Source organism: Siniperca chuatsi, linkage group LG18 (assembly GCF_020085105.1).
Source record: "Siniperca chuatsi isolate FFG_IHB_CAS linkage group LG18, ASM2008510v1, whole genome shotgun sequence".
Classification (NCBI taxonomy): Eukaryota; Metazoa; Chordata; class Actinopteri; order Centrarchiformes; family Sinipercidae; genus Siniperca; species Siniperca chuatsi.
Genome location: NC_058059.1, coordinates 4,608,751 through 4,629,821, shown reverse-complemented (window position 1 = coordinate 4,629,821; position 21,071 = coordinate 4,608,751). Strand labels below are relative to the sequence as shown.

Here is a 21,071-nt window from a genome sequence, read left to right as displayed (position 1 = left end):
GGTTACTGTGTTTATGTCCACATATTTATATTTGTGTCTGATAAGGGGATGACTGAATGAAATTATGTGAATTTATATTTATGAATAAGCATTAGGGTACTGTCTTAGAAATCACAATAATTACTTGCAAAGGTCCATGCTTTGCTAAAAAACCCCCAATAATAATAATAGTTTGACATTTTGGGAAATACGCTTATTCGCTTTCGAGAGTTAGATGAGAAGATCAATACCATTCTCATAACTGTCTGCTGCCAATGAAGCTAGAACCAGCACGCGATTAGATTAGCTTAGCCTTAAGACTGGAAACAGTGGGAAACAGCTAGCCCGGCTCAAGGTGAAAAGGTAAAAATCTGCCTCTCGGCGCCCTAAAGCTCACTATTAATATGTTGTATTTATTTAATCTGTACAAAAACCCTTTTGTGATGACAAGAGTGCAGGAAGTCACTGCACCCAGCCAATAAATAATCTGGCCATAGCACCCAGTAAAACCACAAGTTGTTTTTACACTTCGTTTTTTTACAGAACAAAAATAGACACGTGTTAATTGTGAGCTTTAGAGGTGCTGGTAGGCAGTCTAGCTGTTTTCCCCTTTTTCCAGTCTTTATGCTAAGCTAAGCTAACCAGCTGCTGGCTCTAGCTTTATAATTAGCGAACAGACATGAGAGTGATATCATCTAACTGTTGAACTATTGCTTTAAAGGATAGGTTCACATGAAAAAAAATACAGTCAAAATTAGTCAAATCAAGTGGGGAGCATCCAAAGCTATGATCTTTTTTGTACAAAATTCCCTCTTTCTGTTAGCATTCTTACACCGCAGCTGTGGCTGACGGGGGAGTTGGTCATCCATCTCTTCACAAAAAATGTGAATTTATGCTTTAAGCCAATAGTTCGTCATTTTGGGAAATTTTGTATTTGCTTTCTTTTCCGAGAGCTAGATGAGAAGATCTCTCATGTCTGTTCGCTAATTATGAAGCTAGAGCCTGCAGCCGATTAGCTTAGCTTAGCATAAAGGGATCTCTTCAGGGCAAGTAGGGACAAATAAAGCAATGTGAAAGTAATGTGCTCTGCTGACCTATTTGTACTTTTATTATTATTTGTTATTATCATTATTTTTTTTTAATCTTGTTTTTAATGTTGTACAGCACTTTGGTTCAGTTTCGGTTGTTGGAAGGTGCTATAGAAATAAAGTTTGATTGATTGATTGTTATTAGTTGTAACACTAACATGATATTATTGTGAATAAAGCCAGAAGTAACCAATACTTTCAACACCTGGGCTGAACATGTTTTCCAAAGTGTACGTTTCCAATGTCTGTACTTAAATCAACCAGTGAGAAAAATAGAAATTGATCTCTGTAATCAGTTTGGGCCACACATCCCATCATTACTGATAGAAGAAAAATGTAATCCTTTGGGTTTTGGGGGTAGAGGTATGTTGGTGGCTTCACATCCACGTTATGAATCCAAATTCATGAGAACTTTAATTTTATTTGACAGGCAGAGTCTAGGAGTGTCATGGTGATTGTTATGCCAGATGGCAGAGAGAAATTCCATTTGAAGGTTTTATTAATTTTCGTTAAAATGGAGGGGTTCGCCGATGCTGTCTTTGCTTTCTTACTGACGGGGCTGACTGACATCTCGCTGCTCCCTCCATTTGTCATTGTTTGAAAAGGTCTTAATTGTATTACATGCAAATGAAGAGATTTGATTTTTGCCCATTATCTATTCATAAGAGAAAATGAACAGAACATTAGTGGGTCATCAAATGAGGGAGGGAGGGGGCGGGGGGAGGAGTAGTGAGAGACAGACAGTTATAATCAGAGGAAGACAATACAGACTAAAAGAGAATTGGCAGATTTACATTACTGTGCTGTATGTCTTCTAACTTTTTGGATTTGTACAAAAACAATCCTTCCATCCTCATGTCTAAAGTGTGCGGGTGTCTGTATGTGTGTATGTAATAGGTCAAAGCTGATAATTAACCTATGATGACTGAAACACAGCAATTACAGTCATACTCATGTGACAAATCAAAGTGACAAGCTTGAATACACTCAGGCATCTCCCCTGGTCAGCTTTAGACCATGATCCTCTGGATTATGTGCCATATATATTCTAATCAGATCCACATCCACTTTGAGTTAATTAGCTCTTATGGCATTAGTGTCACTATACGAGTTTAAAGGATCAGTTAAAAAAAACAAACACCAAAACAAAACCACTTTTTCTGTGGACAGTTTTCATTGGAACTACTTTCCACTAAAGAAATAGTCATTATGAAAACTGTTGACAGTGAGGTCTGTGGATTAGAAAAACTGGCACAACGACTAATAAAGAAAGAAAGACAAAAGACAGATAAATCAATCCACCTCCATTTTATCAGGATGGAGGGAAACTTCTCAGAGACAGATGTTTCAAAACATGCAAATAAAACATATCTGTAAATTCTAATTGCATGGCTAAATACAAGTAGAGGCGGGAAGTGACAGATTTATTCTGGTCATTTGGGGGACTGGCCCTTTAAAAGATAGGTTCAGATTTTTTTTAAGTAGGTCTGAGTATGCTTGAAACAAAGTACTTGTCATCACAGCTCTGAAACCCCCCTTTCCAACATCAGGATCAGGAAGGAGGGGGCCAACCAACAATCCAAAAAGCGAGCCCACCTCAGGCCAGGTGTGCGAAGGTGAGAATTGAATTCCTCTCATAAGCTTTTTTCCTCTTTATACAACTACTTCTTGCATTTGAACAACCGAGTGCGACACTATGAATCCCTTTGAGGGGAGACTGTCTGAAAGTGTGTGCCATTATCCCCATTTGAACGATTATTACATCTCACCCCGCTCTATGACGGTAGATTTGTTGCCCCACCTTCAAGTGTGGCCATTCTGAACAGGTATTGGGCTTTTGACGTAGTCAGATGACACATAATATGAGCTTGTTCGTTTGAAGCGAACTGAGACCTTTGGACTGTTTTTCCCTCCCAGAATGTGTTTCCTTGCTGCAAGGAACATAATGAGGGAATTATGTACTGAAAAGACTGTAACTGTGGAAAATACCCAGGTAATTTGTGTGACTCAGACTGCTGAGGTTTCATAGCTTACGCTGAACTTTTGAATGCATTTTTGCACAGATTTTTGTCCATCTGTTACATTGGAATCTCGCTAGGAAGGTGACTGGAAACTGCTACACTTTTGCACTGGGTGACATGTCCCTTCACCAAGATGAACACAGGCACTGTAGTTTATTTTGATTCAACCTTACATACACCATCTGCTACCAGAAATACTCACTAATACACCAAATGTGTATTAATCCACGGCTGAACATAGTCCCCAACTAATATACTACTCCAGTTTGGATAATGTTAATGTTTGCTAAAAAATACCGTGCCCAGCTCCTTTAAGAATTTCTTTTTAGACTTAGAAAAAAAGAAACGTATTCGGGCAGAGTACCTCAGACAGGATAGGGAAGTATGAAAATATTGAGTATATTGGTATTGTTAACATAAAACAACTGAAGGGTAAGTCATATTTTTGTAAAGAAACAGGAATTATAGACAAATCCTGTATATCAGCTGTATATATATATATAGCAGTGGATTGCTGAAGGTGCTACCCTGCGTGTTCAGGCCTGAGTGCAGATCCCATGTGAGGCAGAGGCCACGGTTAAAGCAGAACACAGTGAAAACCTGATGAAGAGGGACAGTGAAGTGTGTTGGTCAAGAATGAGACTCTCTCTCCTACAAGACCCCTCCGAACAGCGAGAGAGGGAGCCTGTTATTGAATACTGTTGTTGGCCCATTGTTAAATTACAGCTTAATTCCTTTTCCATCATCATAACCATTTGTTTTCCTTACAGGGTGGAGATAGGGGGATGAGATCAGGCATTACAGCGGAGGAAGAGGGAGCAGGCAGACTTTTTTCTTGGCTCTGACTCTGGTCTTTAGTGCTGTGAGTGTTTTGGTGGCCATCGCATCATTTCTTCACCTCTTAGCTGATTCCTACCATTGGTCATATTTGACACCTCGTCTACACCAGACCGAAACCACTGCTCTCAGGAACCACTTACTGTTTTCTCCCATTTCTTCCTGGTGAACTCCTGAATCTTTGCCTTACCTCCCTTTCTGTTCTCCCCTGGTTTTTATAAACTCTTCCTGTTCTTCACCCTATAATGTGTTTTTGAAAATTTCACTTTCCCACCTCATTTCTTGGCACCATCGTAGCTTTATTGCATTTCCTATGTCCTTTTCAGCCATGCTAACGGCGTGGCTCTAGGGATAGCAATGTTAGTGTGTTTGTAACCAGCCGAGATCCTTGATACCTGTTTCAATTTTGTAAAAAAAACAGACTTGATGTTATTAATTACAAGACACTGTTCACGACCCTTTAGATATGAGTATCTCAACAACTATTGGATAGATTGCCATGAAACTCTCAGCATGAATCCTAATGACTTTGATGATCCCCTGGCCTTTCATCTAGCCCATCATCAGGTCAAAATTTTCATTTGTCCAATACTTTGGTTTGTGACCAAATACCTGCAAAACTAATCAGCCTCAGCTGCTCTTTGTGTTTAATGCTAATTAGCTAATGTTAGCATGCTTACACGCTAAACTAAGATGGTGAACATGGCACCTGCTAAACATCAGCATGTTAGCCATCTCATTATGAGCATGTTAACATTAGCATTTAGCTCAAAGCACCACTGTGTCCATACAGCATATGCACAAAGCTGCTGTAGTCTTGTACTTGGATCACATTCCTTCACATCCTTTGAATTAATTATATACTGACTCAGAACACTTATCTATAGTCTACATATTTGACCCATTCATTCAGACATCTGACACATAGTTAAACAAACAGAGCATCACCCATCCCCAAATCTAAACCCCATTCACTCCACCTCAACCAATCCCTCTCCCTAACCCTCCTCCTTTCTCTAGCTGCCCTTGAGCTTTTCTATTACCGCATGGAAAGCACCTCGCAGCCCCTGACAAGCGTGGCGGATCGACACTAAATCAGAAATCAGTGCCAGCCGCAGATCTGAGCCACCATGAAGGTCACAGGCCCTACACTGCGTGTCGTCTCAATCGGGGGAGCAGGGGTAGACACAGCTAGGGTGATGTGTGACTGTGTGTGTGTGTGTGTGTGTCTGGTATGTGTGTATCTGTGTGTTAACAGGGGAGACACAGAGAGGAGGAGAATGTAGAATGGAGGAAGAGGATATGGAGGGAGAGCAGGTCAACATGAATGCAGAAGTCATGGGAAGGAGGAGGGAAATGAGGGGAAGTGAGACAAACTGCAGGCAGAGAGAAGTGAAATCATACAAGAGAATCAAGCAAATTATTTGATTTGATTTTAGTCATAATTTAGATAAATGCAGGGTGAAACACTTGGTAAAACTGCTTGGTTTTCCCTGGTTAATAGAGGTTTGAACATTCCTCTGATCTCATGGGATTGTTACACACTGCCATCTAGTAGTATAAAGGAGAATGACACCCATTTAAACACAGGATTCACAGTGCTCAGTCTGTTACATTAAATTTCCCCTCCACTAAAAAATGTGTTTTGGTTATTGTAACTATTGGTTATGTTTGAGCTTCACTGTGCAGAATCATTTATGTGCAGAGTTTGACACTAGAAGGCTGTTTTCATATTCATCGGCTGAAGGGGGAAAGTTTCTCATGCGCTCACCTTCAATCTGTGTATGTACGAGTAGGATTTTGCAAACATTCACAACTAGTTTGGAAGCCAATCGCAGTCCAATATGCAACTTATACAAGTGTGGTGTGGAAACATCCAGTGCACACAGCCAGAGAATGGACTTGTGGGCGGGTTGTGATAATTTGGGTTACTTTTTGTACCATTTGGTTAGTTTCCCCCAACTTTTGGCTATATATTTCAATAAAGCGGCTTATTCTCTCCACCGTTGAGATCGACAGTGCACTGAGTTCAATAGGTTTGGCTTGACACAAAATGACAGATAATTTATATTCATCAAAACCAAATGTCATTTCATTTTATTAGGTTGAAACTTTTTTTTTCCTTTTTCAAATTATTATTCTCGCTCTGTGATAAAAGACTGTTCATGTAAGTGAAGACTTTTAACTTTTAATGTAACGTTAAAGTGATGAAGCAGAAGACCAGAGGTGTGTCCTGGGGACATAAAAAATTAGGCTACTTTCTATGACAATTGGGCAGGTTGTAGGCTCTGACTGGGCTACTTTTTGTCAGTCAGAACTGGCAATACTGTTTGAATATTTATATATATTCTGGATCTTTCAATGAGAGAGAAGGAGTAGATGTAATTTCAAGAATTTTTGACAAGGTAATTGGACTGGAAAAACTCAAAATATTATTCAAAGCAGATTATTTTTGTTTTAAAACAAGTCTGGAGGGGACATTTCAGGAAAACACGCTAAATCAGAATCAGAATCAGAAATACCTTATTGATCCCTGAGGGGAAACTCTTTCGTTACAGCTGCTCACTGTCACGTCAGGGCACACAGGAATAGAAGTACTAAGCAAATCAAAATATAATACACTATAATACAGCTAAGATAAATTAAGTACAAAGTGGATATAAAGTATAAAAGCTAAAATAAGTGTAAGTACAAAAGTGGATTTACAGGTTGATAAGTATAGTAATGTATAATACAATGTAATAATAATAAATAAATAAAATACCACACAAATAAATGTTGATTAGTTCTCTAAAACCTGCACAGGACCACCATTAAAACAAAATGTTTGGTACAGCAGTTTGTTGCACTCACTTCCCAAATACCTATCGGATTGAATTAATCGTGTCCAACCAAAGCTTCCGTAGTTTGAGTCACATGAATGGTTTGTTGTGGTCGTGACTGAAATGCACTTTTAATATCATGTAGCTAGCTTACACACTTCTATATTTATAACGTTACATTTGTCCGCTTTGGTGAAATTATCCGGTCAACAACACGAAGCGTTACACCTCAAAATATTCTCACCAAGGCGATAAATAGGACGATATTTCCACCAAGCGGAAGCGTTTCGGGTTTCTCTGTTTACGCTAATGACTGGGAAAATAAAATGCACGCGCCTGTAACGTTAGCTTGTTTGTTATGCTAACGTACACGTTAAGCGATGTTTTTGGCTCATATTTAGAGACACATGTAAAGTGGCTTCATTCTGGTCCTTCAGATAACGTTAATCGCTAATAAACGAAGTCATGCTTCGGTGGATTCTTGGTGGTCGAGACTCTCAGGGTTCAGTGGAGGTAAGATGAAACTGTAGCTACCTCGGTAAAGCTAATATTTTTATGTGTCAGCTGTAACGTTACTATACAAAGTTTGAGCAATGTCATTATTCCATAATTTATCCCTATTTGATTTAAGGTAACATTGTTGACATACCTTTCTAATCTCCAAGATTCATGTACTTGCACATTTTTTTGTAAGATTGTGGTCCAGTGGTGGGAAGTAACAAAGTACATTTACTCGACTACTGTGCAATTCAGAGGTACTTGTACTTTACTTGAGTATTTTCATTTTATGCAAATTTATATTTAAACTCCACTACATGTCAGAGGGAAATATTGCACTTTCTCCTCCACTATATTTATCTGACAGCTGTAGTTATTTTGCAGATGGAGATTTTAAAAACCTATAATAGCATATAAAATACAAAGCATTGTTATACAGTGAATTACACCACTCAAGAGTATATAAAATGAGTAAAATTAGCTCAGCGGCAGCAGGCTACAATATTAAAATGCTGCTTACATGTTGCATAGCGAGTACTTTTACTTTGATACTTAAAGTACATTTTGCTGATAATACTTATGACTTATGACTCAAGTGAGATTTGCAATGCAGGACTTTTACTAGTAACAGAGTATTTGTGGTATAGCTACTTTTACTTAGAAAATTGAAATACTTAAATAAAGTCCCTTAAAAATATAAAATACTTGAGTAAATGTACTTTCCACCACGGTCTGCCTCTGTACCACAGCCTGTTTGTCTCACTACTTTCCCTCTTATGTCTGCAGAAAAGCCCCGTGTTGTGCATTGGAGAGGAACAGCCCAAAAACTGCTTCACTGAGCTGCAGGTGCTGAAAGGACATTTTGACATTGTTCGATTTCTGGTGCAGATTGATGACTTCAGGTAAGCAGACCACAACCCTCTCCTCCCCTCCCTTTTTTCCTCTCTTTCTAACCTCTCTCCTCTCTACCCTTGGCTGGCCTCTATCCCTCTGTGATTGACAGGAGATCCTCACCTACAGCAAACTTACAGAGCATGACAAGAGCCCAATCATCACCACTATGTGATTGTGTGTGCACAGTACAGTATAACAAAAGCCTTTTAATGCTGTCCATACACACATGCACGTACACATATAAAGGTTGTGCACCTGCTCTCCTCTCTGCGCTGCTTTGTGGAAGTATGCTGCACACTGGCATGGTAGAATGGGTCTGCATAAGTGGTCAGATAGGGATTTATAACTGAAGTAAGTGTGTGTGTGTGTGTGTCAGGTAGTGGGGGTTGCTTCACGCCTGGTCTCCTCTAGTAATAACCCCCTCCTCTGGGTCTCGTCCTCTCTGCACACAGGTCCACGGTCTGGGGCAAAGGCCAGAAAATTCTCTCCAGATTGCTTTTGAAGTCCGAAAATGTATCCTGGACAGTTCCTCTCTTCTCATTTTATCTCTCTTTTTTATCCGCTCATCCTGTCTGTTGATTTTGGGAACAGGTAGTGTGGATGGTTGAGGGTCAGAGGGCAAGCGAAGGTGGAAAGCCCCCAGAACAGATGTTTTTTTAAGATTTCCCGGGTGGAGATGGACCTACGGGAAATAATTCCTCACACAGATAGAGATTAACTTGGCGTGTTTGACTACACTTCATGAACTCGCAAAAGATGAGACCTCCCACTGAAGTATTTTTGTCACGTATGAGTGTACTTGCAAGAAGCAACTCATACCTTTCATCTTATGTTTTCCAGATGCGCCTCAGCAGGGGATGATGGCCTTGTTTTGGTGTGGAATGTTGAGGTAATACATTGCAAGTTGATTATTTCAGTGCATTGTGAAATTGTACACAACACAGTGGCACTAATTTCTTTTTTTATTTTCTGACTGTTAGACCGGGGAGAGGCTGCAGGAGCTGAGGGGCCATTCCCAGCAAATAACAGCCATAACCACCTTTACCTGTAATAATGGACTCACATCGCACACCTCGCTCATCACTGCCTCCTCAGACCGCAGTCTCAGTGTATCCTCATACCAAAAGACAGAGCAAACACCCCTACACTTATACACACACTAAAATCATTCATATGTAATTGTTGTGTTTGTAATTCAAACTTTCCTTAATCTTATTTGTCAGTTGTGGGACCCTGATACAGGCAACAGGGTTCAGACCATTTCAGATCTTCAGTCTTCTGTAAAGGTAATTGATAAGCCCCTTTCAGACATTCAGAACCTTGTTACGTAAATGTGATGGCAATTTTGCATGTGGGTCTCATGTCTGAATAAGCGCCTGAGTCACTTTTACGTAGTTTACGTTTAAGTCATGCCGCTAATCTTACTAGTTTGGACCCAGAAACATTTCCATAAAACGTCCAACACAGTCTGAATTGAATGCCGTCAGATTAACATAGAGGCTAAAGCAGCACGAGGTAACACGTGAACAGAGGGAAATTAAATGCACGTCTTATTTCACCTTATTAAGAGCAATGTAATGAATGTCTCACTAAATTATTACATTGTGCACAAATGAAAGACCCAGTGTGAATGAGACAATTTCAAGTGGTTGAGGAGGATCTTCTCCTGGCACATCAGTCAATACAAATGATTTTAATGATTTAAAAAAAAAACCCTCGTAGAACCACAATAATCAGACCAGCACTCCCTCACTGTATTTATGATTTTCATTCGTGCCAACTGCAGTGATGAAACTTGGAATATAAATCAAACATACAGCTTGTTCCCAAATAGGAATGAACCCCAATTCAACGTCCTGTCACTAACAATAAGTTGATTGACAGAAAAATAATCTGCAGCTATTTTGACGATCAGTTAGTTGTTTCAGTCATTTCAAAAACTGTGAAAAAATGCTTCACATTCTCAGCTTCCAGCTTCTCAAATGTGAGGATTTGCTGCTTCGTTTTGTCATATATATTAGTAAACTGATTACCTTTTTGGATTTTGGACTTTTGGTCAGACAAAACAAGACATTTGAAGACGGCACCTTGGGCTCTGTGAAGTTGTGATTGACATTTCATTGACCAAGTGATTACGATAAATCGGAAAAAATAGTTGGCAGATTAATCGATAATGAAAATAATCGTTAATTGCTGCGCTGATATCTATCAGTTCTGTGAGAGATCTGAGATGATTGCTTTCCAACTCACCGCTGTTCTCAGCAGCGACATCACTCCCTCTCTCGCACCAGATGCCAAATATTGCACGAGCATTGTGGCTCTCCCCCTAATGGTCCCATCATGTCTGAATAAAGCAGTAAAAGTCACACATGACTGAAAGCCATCACTATAGTGCTTGTGAGAATGTGGTTCCAGGAGGATTTTCAACAGCATGACCAATGTGTGCGCTCCAAAACCTGATTGGCACAGCGCCGGTTTGTGACAGTTGTGTGTGGTTTCCTGCATTTCAGTTAGGCACACAAAACAGTTGATTTTCTTATGACACTTAAAAAAACATGTTTTAATTTATATTACACAAATATATGTAGTTGAAGGGCCTCAAAATGTTATGATGTTATCGAGTTTCATCTCAGTAGCCTTTAAATATCATCAGCTATGATGGTGCTCTATTTCCACAGTGACTTTAGAAAATTGCTATTTATGTAATTGGTAATTAGTACATAATCCAAGTTACCTTTTCTTATTGCTATTTTGTACACTTCTGCTTTGAGCAGTTACACCTGGTTTCTGTGTTATTTATTATTCCCTGACAAGAACATGTCTGAAATGCATTATAAGCAAATATTTGTATTGTTAAGAATTGAAAAAGATGAAAAATTGAAAGTAGTTTTGAAGGAAACAGTTATAGCTGCAGAACTGTTCTCAGTGCTCCATACATACTAATATAAAGAACATATACAGTACGTCTTCGTCCCTCACATTAGATTTTCTTGGATATTCCAATCATGTCATCCAACTCTGGGCAATAAAGTTGTGTTAGCAAGATATGTAACATACTAATTAAAATGAGTGACACTAAAGGTTGATCTGCTAATTATGATTTAAGATAAAAATGCTCATTGCCTCCTCTTGATCATAGATTAAGGTTAATTGCAGCATCTATAGGTTAATTATATGTGATTTATTTTCTTGTGTGTGTGTATGTCCAAATTAAAAATAGCATATCTATTTTATGTGCTGGTCCCGCTGTGTGTCTCTCTCAGTGTTTGCTGGTGCTGGAGCGGCTGTGTGTGTGGGTCTCCGGCGGGGAAGAACTGTGTGTGTGGAACAAAGACTTTCAGCTGCAGTGTCACAGACAGAACCACAGCGACACTGGTGAGGAGAAACAAAAGGAAAAATAACTGTCACAATAAACCTACCATGTGTTGATTGTTGCACCCACGGTACGCATCCCTAACGCTGCAGTTTGCACACAAACTGATTAATGTTGTCACTGTATTTTGGCATTTTGCAGGAATAACTGCTTTAATAGAGCTGCCCAAGAACTGCATAGCAGCTGCTATGGATAAAGAGATAGGTAAGAGACAGATTTTGACGTGTTCAATAATTACAGTATATGTTATGCGCAAATAAGTAAAAATGACATGGCTTTAAAGAACATTGACCATTATTTTGTCTTCTTTGCAGTGATCTACAGGCTGACAGTCTCTACTAATTCCTCTCTGTCAATGGCTGAGGTCCGCTGTCTGTCCGACCACCAGGACCAGATTCGGGCTCTTATCAACGTCAATGGTCAGTCTGTCAGGATACTCTGAATCATCTTTGAAAATCAAAGTGGCTGCATTCAGTTTTTGAGATATTGAGAAATTGCAGGTCGTACCCTTTGGCTCATATGTACACATGTCAGATATATCCCATGTCTTCCTCAGACGGGCTCTTTGCCAGCGGTTCACATGCGGGAGAGTTGATCTTATGGGATGCGATCGATTGGAACATCCTGGCCTATGAGCACATCCTGTGGGAGGAGTCACAAGCCTGCACTCAGGCTGAGATACGACTGGCCGCTCCCAAACCCAGTGAGATGTCCATTCAGCATCTGACCACCAATGGAAAGGTGAGGAAGAAAGGATGAGTGCATGCACCTGTTGTGTTTCATGAAATGTTGTTTTTGGTTATCGTGATCCATAAAAAAAGGTTGTTTGTGTGTTTTGTAGCACATCCTTGCAGCTGTGGGCAGCGGTCTGTACGTGTACAGCGTTCTGACCAAGACAGTGGTGGCCTACAGGAAGGTTGCCCATGACTCTAATGTCTTACACACCATGATGTTATCTGACAAGTAAATATATCAAGACATATTCTCAAAATATCTTGTCTCTCACCTCTCCAAAGTGTTACAGAAAATCAGGGCTGCAGTATGATTCATTTAAAATGATAATTAGTTTTCTCTTTGTATAAATATTGTATTTGGCACTGATTGCTTTTTATGAATGATCTACTTTGAGAGCACGCACAAGAAGAAGTCTCTCCACGTATGCATTGTAAAACCTGTGGCCACACTTGGCTCTGGAGATATACGCTATATGTTGTAAAGAATGACAGTGGTTCCCAACCTTTTTGCCTTTAAACAAAACAATCTGTACTTGCGACCCCTTGTCCTCGGTTGCATAACCAGTTCAACCAAAGACTGATTTTTTTCCCCCCCTTTTATTAGAATATTTATATTTATATGTTAGTTTCAAATATGTAAAATTATTCAGTAATTTACAAAAACAAAAAACAAACTTTATAGGAAAGTCTAAAAAAAAGCATAAGTTTGTGTAGCATACATATGTTTTTTTTCTCCTTTCCTCTTCTGTTAATCATCTCACAACCCCTCAGATTTATCTTGCGACCCTTGTCGGGTCCCGACCCCCAGGTTGTTCCCCCAGGTTTCTAAAAAGAGCTGAGTAGTTTTAGTAATTCGATTATGCTGTCTGGATCTTTGGTGCACCTGTCAAAAATTGATGTGATGTCTTTTTTTTGTTAGCCAAAATTTGGGAAAGAAGGATTTTGTGTATTTGATTTGAATTGTGATATATTTAAAAATGAAAATCAACAGATGCATCCATGCAAAATATCAATTATCAAACTCTTTTTATTTACAAAAGAAAACAGCTAACATAAGAAACATTGCCTGATTGATTGGTTTATTTAAGTGTCTTGCACCAAATGGTGCCCAACTTGTCTAGGCTTAACGAGATGGAAAATCATAACATAACACACATTCATTCATAAGATTTTATTTATGTAACAGAAGTGTCCTATTATGAAGGATACAGAGTTCTCTGTCTTAGCCGGCATGCTTTTTTAAAAATAAATCCCTCCAAAAAGTTTTCACGTTAAAAGCCAGCTCAACATAATGCCTTCAGACAACCAAAACAAATCAGGATTCTTTGTATTTTAACTGAATATTCTCAAATAGCGGACTCTTAAGGTCACTGTATATGTGCCAAGGAAACACAAAATTAATTTCTTCCTCAGGAACATCAAGATCACTATTATCACACCATTATTCTGTGTTGTATTATAATCCTTATTTTTAATGTAATTTCTCATCTTTGGCTCATTCCAGATATCAACAACAGACAATACAAATATAAAGTGTCCTGCAAAAAACAAGAGATTGGGAACAATAAAGTGTATATCTGTGTCCTGGTCATATCCTGTTCCTAGACGTGTATTCAATACACTCAATGTACACACAGTAGAACTGCTTGTGTTTAAAGCAGCTGTTAGACTAAACTGTTGGTGTGACATCATCTCTGTTTCAGCGAGATGATGTCTTGCTCTGAAGATGGCAGTGTGAGGATGTGGGAGATCCAAGACCTGCCTTTACCTGCTGAACCAGCCTCTGCAGGTGACTCATACACAAACATACAATTTCAGGTCTGATCTTAAATGTCACAGTGCTGATAGGATGGTAAGTACTTCACATACTCTGTGCAAACATGCAGACATATCAAGAAGTAGGCCATCGTCGCATTTCCTCCTGTGGATTTGCCATCTTAAGAAAACTTGCATCCCCAGCGATAGATCACATACATAAATATGAATCAGAAAGTTCAAAGACTGAGGAAAATTGCCAGCACTCAACCTTTGTGTGTATAGTTGAGTGTCTTGATGTGTGGGTGTTAGTAGGTGCAGTAATGCAGTCCAGATGTGGTATTGTGTATATCAAAGGAAAGTGTACTGTACCAACACTCAGAGAGGCTTTTTCTACTTTAAGTGGGGTGGTCTAAAGTTCAGTGTGAGTCTGTGTGGTCGAGCTGTCTTTGATGGTCTAGCTGTCTGCAGTCAGTGTAGAGCTGTGGTGATTCTGAATAGATCTTGGCTGGAGAGTGCACACTACATCACTTGCTAATCATCACCAAATGCCAATTATTTGTCTATTGCTTGTTTTATGTCTCCAGGAAACCAGAAATCAATCACTTGCTGTGGTCTTTAAAGGAAACTTTTGGTATTTTTCAACCTGGCTCTGTTGTACAGATTTGGGGAAACGAGGACTCGGGGAGGATTCGGGGCAATGAAATGTGAAGGGGGTCACTAAAAATGAAAAACCGAGAGAGAATTATCACTCAACTTTGGAGTTCTCCTCAGGTCAATGGAGCGTTTTGTGCCTTTTAGCTCATTGCTCTGGTTATTAGACCCACAACTTTACTGTTTTGGTTCAGTCTCATCAGCTTCATTTCCAGCAGCAGCAGGCATCTGTTTTTCAGTGTAAAGCTAAAAAAACTACACTACCTGCCCAGCACCATGAGTGCCACTAAAAAAGCAGAAGATGAACAAACAGACTCAGACACAGAGGGGAAGCTTAAAGTGGCTATAATTGATATTTTCTTTAAATATTTTTAACGATGTATGAAATGACAATGTAAAAACAATGTGACAGTGTGAAAGGGGTCAATTGTAGTGATGAACCTACAGAGATTATCAGCTGAATCTGCTGCTCCCCTCTGCTTTACGGAGCTTTATAATGAGTTTCAGCTCGTTGTTTATCTGTCTGGTCCGTAACTTTAGTGTTTTGGTTCACTCTCACCACACTCATAGTGTTGTTTTCAGCTGCAGCAGGCAGCTGTTCTCAGTGAAAAAGCTCTAAAAAGCCACTGTACACAACGTGCTCAGCAGCAAACAGCAGACAGACACAGTTAGAGACTAGCTGGTGAACATAGTGAAGCATTTAGCACCTGAAGAGCCAGATATTTCCCTCAGGAGTTGGTGGAGACCAAAAACAGAGCTAAAAGAGAGAGAATATTGGACTTACATCCATCAAGTGATGCAAACATGAATCCAAATGAATGATCATGATGTTTCTTTGTAAGTGCTGGATGCGTAAATAGGCAACTGTTTGCTAACAAGTTCGACACATCAACTTAAAAGGTGTTGTGTTCACAACTTGTTTCCGCTGCCCCCAAGTGGCCAAAGAAAATCAGTAATTGCAGGTTTAAAGAAACATTTGGGTACATTTCAACCTGTGTTTTTCCCATAAATGTTGCCACCGTGACTCTGTGGGTCATGCTAATTTTGCCGTCACCACCTCCGTTGTAGAGATTCAGGTAAACAAGGACTCATACAAAACAATGTATATCAGGGCAAGCTGCACGAGCCTCCTACAGCTATAAACATGATTTTTACATGAGTCATTTCAAACACTTGCCTCCAATTGAAAGTAAACACAGAAAGTAAATATTGCCATTTGATCCATTGTTAGTATAAAAATATTGATTGGAGCAGCTTTAAATTCAGAGGCTCAATCCATCAACTGTAAAAGTAGTTTCACCGTCAGACATTCTGGTTGATTATCTCCTCTAATGATGCAACTGCTGTTACCTGGCTTCTCCATCTACATCTGAATATACAGAAAACATTTTGTTCATACAGTACCAACCAGCAGCCAAAGTGTAGGTAACAAGTGTGCATCACATCATTTGTTTTGGTTATGTCTTCTTTAATCCATTATTCTAAATATGAGTCTTCCCTCTCTGTCAATCAAACCAGGGTTCTTTGGAATGTGGACTTTTGGCCGGTCAAACAAACAGACTGGTCCTCCGTCAAAGAAGGTCATAGACGTCCCAAACATCAGGACACTTGAGTTGACGGGTGATCTGATTGGACACTCAGGGGCAGTCCAGGTGGTGGTTTTATGATGTACAAACGTATGTTCTACCTCAAAACGGTGTCATAATAGTGCTTTAATAATCTCTTTTGCTCTTATGTCAGATGTTTGTGAGCTTTAGGGAGAACGGTTTGGTCACATGCTCGGCAGACCACCTGCTGATTCTGTGGAAGAACGGAGAAAGGCAGTCCCACCTTCGAAGCCTGGCACTTTTCCAAAAACTGGAGGAGAATGGAGGACTCTGACTTTTAACCCCTGAATCGCTGCCTTAAAAAAGGAAAGATGTGACGTAGGTTGATGTCGTTGCTTAGAAATCATTTGAATTTACTGTAATGATTTTGCATTTAATGATAATGTTGTTGTTTGCCTTTTGACTGAAAACCAGTATTTAACTTTCATTTTAAAAACAATCAGTAAATACCTCATCTCCGAAACAAACAATTTGCAATATTTTTATTTCCAGCCTGGAGTGTTTTAGTGCTGTGATGCTGATGTGAAGTCAGACATCTTGTATGGGACATTCCCTGTTATGGGTCTTATGCTGGAAGCCTGTCAGGGATTAGCAGGTACTTTGTTGTCTAAGCACCTGCCTCAGTCCTCATTTCGGTGCCGCTTCATATTTGGTGTATAAGCCTGTTTCACAGTTCTCTTTGTAGAGATTTGGATGTTTGTTCTTTTTTCACCACCCAGTCTGCAAAAACCCTGTTGTGATCATTCTGCAGATTTGCTCTTCATAACATCTGCCCAATCAGACTCTGATCACCATTTGCATTGGTGTACTAATTTAAAGGAGTAGTTAAACTTTTATGCTTATTTGCATTCTTGGCGAGAGCTAGATGAGAAGAGCTATACCACTCTCATATCTGTCTGCTGAATATGAAGCTACAGCCAGCAGCCTGGTAGCTTAACTTTGCACAAAGACTGAAAACAGCTAGCCTGGCTCGGGCCGAAGGTAAATACAATCTGCCTACCAGCACCTCTAAAGTTTACTAATTAAATATGTTACGACCTGCACATACCCCCTGTAAAACCCCAACTTAGCTGAGTAGTTGTTATGCTTCGGTTTTTGTTCACATTAAACATTAATTAGTGAGCTTTACAGGTGCTGGTAGGCAGCTTGTTTTACCTTCGGATAGAGTCGGTTAGAGCCGCTGTTTCCCCCAGCTTCCACTCTTTAAATAATGCTAACTCCTCTCCTGGCTGTAGCCTTATATTTACTGGACAGATATGAGAGTGGTATCAATCTTCTGATGTAACTCCAGCGACCAAGTGTATTTCCCAAAATATCAAACTATTCCTATAAATGTATTGCTGCCATTCATGTAACAACTTCATATTTAAAGAATGCTTTAATTGTCTCTCACAATACATTTCTGTGTTTGACAGAGAACATCAAAATAAGACATCATAATCCAGAGAGCAAACTAAATTAAAGTGTTCAAACAAACATTTTAACTGACTGGTGGAAAGCTTTTTTTCACTATGCATGAGGCATCAAAATCTTTCAAAACACACATTACAGTTCTCATGGCCAATAATGATGATTTTTGTTTCTTTGAAAAATAATTTGCACTGAATATAGCATTATCAGTTACTAATTATTGTTTATAAATTATACAAAACAACACAGGATTGGCACGTTGTCCGCAGCCACGGCCATCAGTGTCAGAGATGAAAGAGAGCGGGAATAGAAATCACTAAGCGATGAAGGCTTATCATTACATAACAAGCACTTATACAATCTGGTTCTGCCTCAGTAGACTCAAAGCGCGGCTGTCATCTGATCTAATTGATATCACGTTCCAGTCATTGCTGCTCACAGAAAAAGGCATGTTTGTCTGACATGTAAATCTGAAATATTTAAATTGTCCTTTTGAATAGAAATCTTTCATTATCGACTAGCAAAAATATCTTCCCATGATCAGTGAGAGCAGTCTTGAAACATTCAGAGGTGGAGCCACATTTCAAGTCACTGTAAAAAAAAATTGAAATCTTGTTTTATAGATTTTGGAAATCACCCCTGCAACATAAAACAGCCAAAACAAAAGTTACACAAGCAAATTATGTAAAATGCAAAGCAAAAAAATTATATATTGGGTGAGTATTTACAAGAACAGCAGGTACGTTAGGAAGTTTACAGTGTATTGCAACAGTAGCAGACCTAAACACTGAGATGTGATAAGATTAAGGCGTTCATTAAGACCTTGGTCATCAATAAAAGGACTACATATCATTATAAATACATTGAACATGGATGTGACCAGCTCTGTCTCTTAAAAGTGAACTGAAACGATAACTGACAAACCAATAGTGGAATTCACATCTGATTCAACATCACCTGATTCAGTTTCTGTCTTTTAAAAACTGCGTAGTTGTACAAAACAGAAAGGATAAAATGTCAGGACCATTGTGACAGAACTATTAACACTGACTCACCAAGTTAACTCAGACCATAAACAACATACCCAAAGTCATATTTTTTTTTAAAAACTATCTAAAACATGTATGGCTTTTCTTCAAATTCTTTCTTTGAGAGGATAGGAGGAACTATTTCAACAAAAAAATACTTTTGTTTCTGTAAAGATGACCAAAGAATAAGGCACCTGTAAAGAGCTCTCTGTGCCTTTGGTTAATACTGTAATGTGCGTTTCCTGGATTAGTGCACGCATACTGTACACACACAGCAACATGTCCTCCTATTTCATTCATGACCACGATTCAGATGGAGTCTTAGGACGAGAACTGGTAATACATAACAATGAAATTACACTATTTCACCAAAGCAGCTCAGGTAGTTTATGGATATCTGCAGATTTAACCACTAATCACCATTTTGATTTCTAATTCAATTTTATAAAATAATATCAAAGGGTTCAATGTGCTCCTAGCAACTTTGCAACACTGTTTCACCTTTATGTGTTAAAATCCCATTTTCTGATGTGTGTACCACCACTGCAACACCACCATGTAGCCACCAGAGGGCAGACACATCATACAAATCTCATCATCTGATGGCCTTTTTTGTCTATTTCTATGAATCCAAATTATTTGAAAATCATGTGCAGCTATATTTCTCCCAAAAGAGATCCAAATGACTGCAAGGTGAATAGCAGTTGCAGGATCTGAGATACAGTAAAACTTGCTTTAATGAAAACCATGTGAGAGCCGGAGCTGATTAGTGTTAGAAGCAGACAGACGCTGGCTCTGCAGCTGTTGTTTTTACAAGCTGGCTCTAAACATGGATCTGGTGCTCCTTCATACATCTGTCAAGCCGCTGTGAGGTCCAACACAGCTACTCGCTAACTTTGACAATAGCGTTGCATGGCCCGTACAGGACTTAACAGACTCATACAACAGTCAGTGTAGCTTCACATAGAACACTTATACTTACATTGTTCAGATACTCGCAAGTCAGATTTCTTCTTATTCGGGTGCAAAATGTCTACAGTTAGTGTCACAAAGCTATGTAAGTAACATCTGATATTTTTATATTGTTTGATGAAAGTATCACCTCTAACTTAAACAGCTCTGATACAGTGCAATTCTGTTCCTCCATTTTGTTCTGACATACATGTTTGACAAAGATCTCCACTGTCTTCACTGACTGCTTTCACAGTGCACAAGGACGATGATGTAGAGGAAGTTACCATAACAGTAGATTTTTGGGTGAGATATTTCACCACTTGTTGTGTAGCTACATGATCTTTAAATCCAGTAATCATCTCAAACGCAGCCCTTCCTCGACGTCACCTCTGTATACGGGGCTGGACATTTAGAAAACCCGTGTGCTGGCTGGTTCTCCCTCTCTGATTGAACCCTGGTACTTGGCTAACCGTCTCCCGAGCTCCTCTTTCTAAAATCTTTCCGACAAGTTCTTTCTGTACAGGGCCAACAGCGATTGCTAATTGAATTTGGTCCCAGACAAAAGTCAGTGTGTGTCTCATACCGTAGACCGTATTACAGATCGGAATAATTCCAGCTGAGCACCTTCACAAGTTGGCAATTTGAAAAGGGACTTTTGAGTACACACACATTCACCGACAAGCATTAACAGATCAGTCTTGGTGCTTATTTTCAGTCAGTGTATCTAGCTTTGGTGACCACCTTATTCACCACATTCCTTTTACAGCAATAGACAGACGTAGAATGAAAAGATTTGTTTAAAGAAAACTGAGAAAAAACTGGGAAAAGCAAAACTAGCAAGACGGAGCTAAAAATGAAAGTGTCTTGATTAGCTAAAGTGCAGGTTTCTGGTGTGTTACACTGTATGGTACAGATTGTCAGGTGAATCATGAGGTCCACACAGTTTTATGGCGGTGCTATTAGGAATACTGAACAGGGCCATAAAGTGGCAACAGAGAGTTGACGGGGCCCTCAAATGACAACCTGTTCTCCACTGGCAGAACACCACCTCCACCGAGAACCAAACAAGAAAAGAGGCTGTGATTTGAGATCGAAACAGCGTCTCAGTGTTCAGTCAGTGATGTCTGCTTTCAGAGTCCCCCGATTAACCCAGCTTCGTGCCGTGAACGTGTCCGGGGGGCGTCTGGGAGGCCACAGAGCTCCTGTCGAATCACAGCTGAAGAGACTAATTGTTCCACCGCAGGGCTGCATTCGCTGTCCTACCCTGCCCGGAGTGATGGATGAGAGGAGGCGACGAGGAATTGGTCAAGAAGGAGGGGGAGGACGCAGGCTCTTACACTTCATCTCGTCCAAGCTCTTCCAGTACTTGTAATTCTCTGACAGGTGTTCCAAGAGACCAGGCAGGCAGGCGAAGGCT

At 39.6% G+C, this 21,071-nt stretch overlaps 2 protein-coding genes across 4 annotated transcripts in view; one reads left to right on the top strand and one right to left on the bottom strand.

Annotated features, from left to right (window-relative positions):
• The first annotated feature begins 6,813 nt into the window (after positions 1-6,813).
• On the top strand, positions 6,814-17,746 carry wdr41 (WD repeat domain 41). Its single transcript, XM_044174047.1, has 13 exons — positions 6,814-7,260; positions 8,032-8,147; positions 8,980-9,028; positions 9,120-9,248; positions 9,363-9,425; positions 11,403-11,514; positions 11,654-11,716; positions 11,827-11,931; positions 12,069-12,253; positions 12,354-12,475; positions 13,950-14,035; positions 16,174-16,307; positions 16,396-17,746. Exons 1-13 carry the CDS (start codon positions 7,213-7,215, stop codon positions 16,534-16,536), a joined length of 1,353 nt encoding a protein of 450 aa, XP_044029982.1. The 5' UTR covers positions 6,814-7,212; the 3' UTR covers positions 16,537-17,746.
• The window catches only part of pde8b (phosphodiesterase 8B), a 53,703-nt gene continuing 50,253 nt past the window's right edge, over positions 17,622-21,071 (bottom strand). For all 3 annotated transcript variants that reach the window (XM_044174045.1, XM_044174044.1, XM_044174046.1), the window contains exon 22: positions 17,622-21,069. In XM_044174045.1, the coding sequence (XP_044029980.1) occupies positions 20,960-21,069 (110 nt within the window). In that variant the 3' untranslated portion in view covers positions 17,622-20,959. The remainder of the gene's footprint in view (positions 21,070-21,071) is intronic.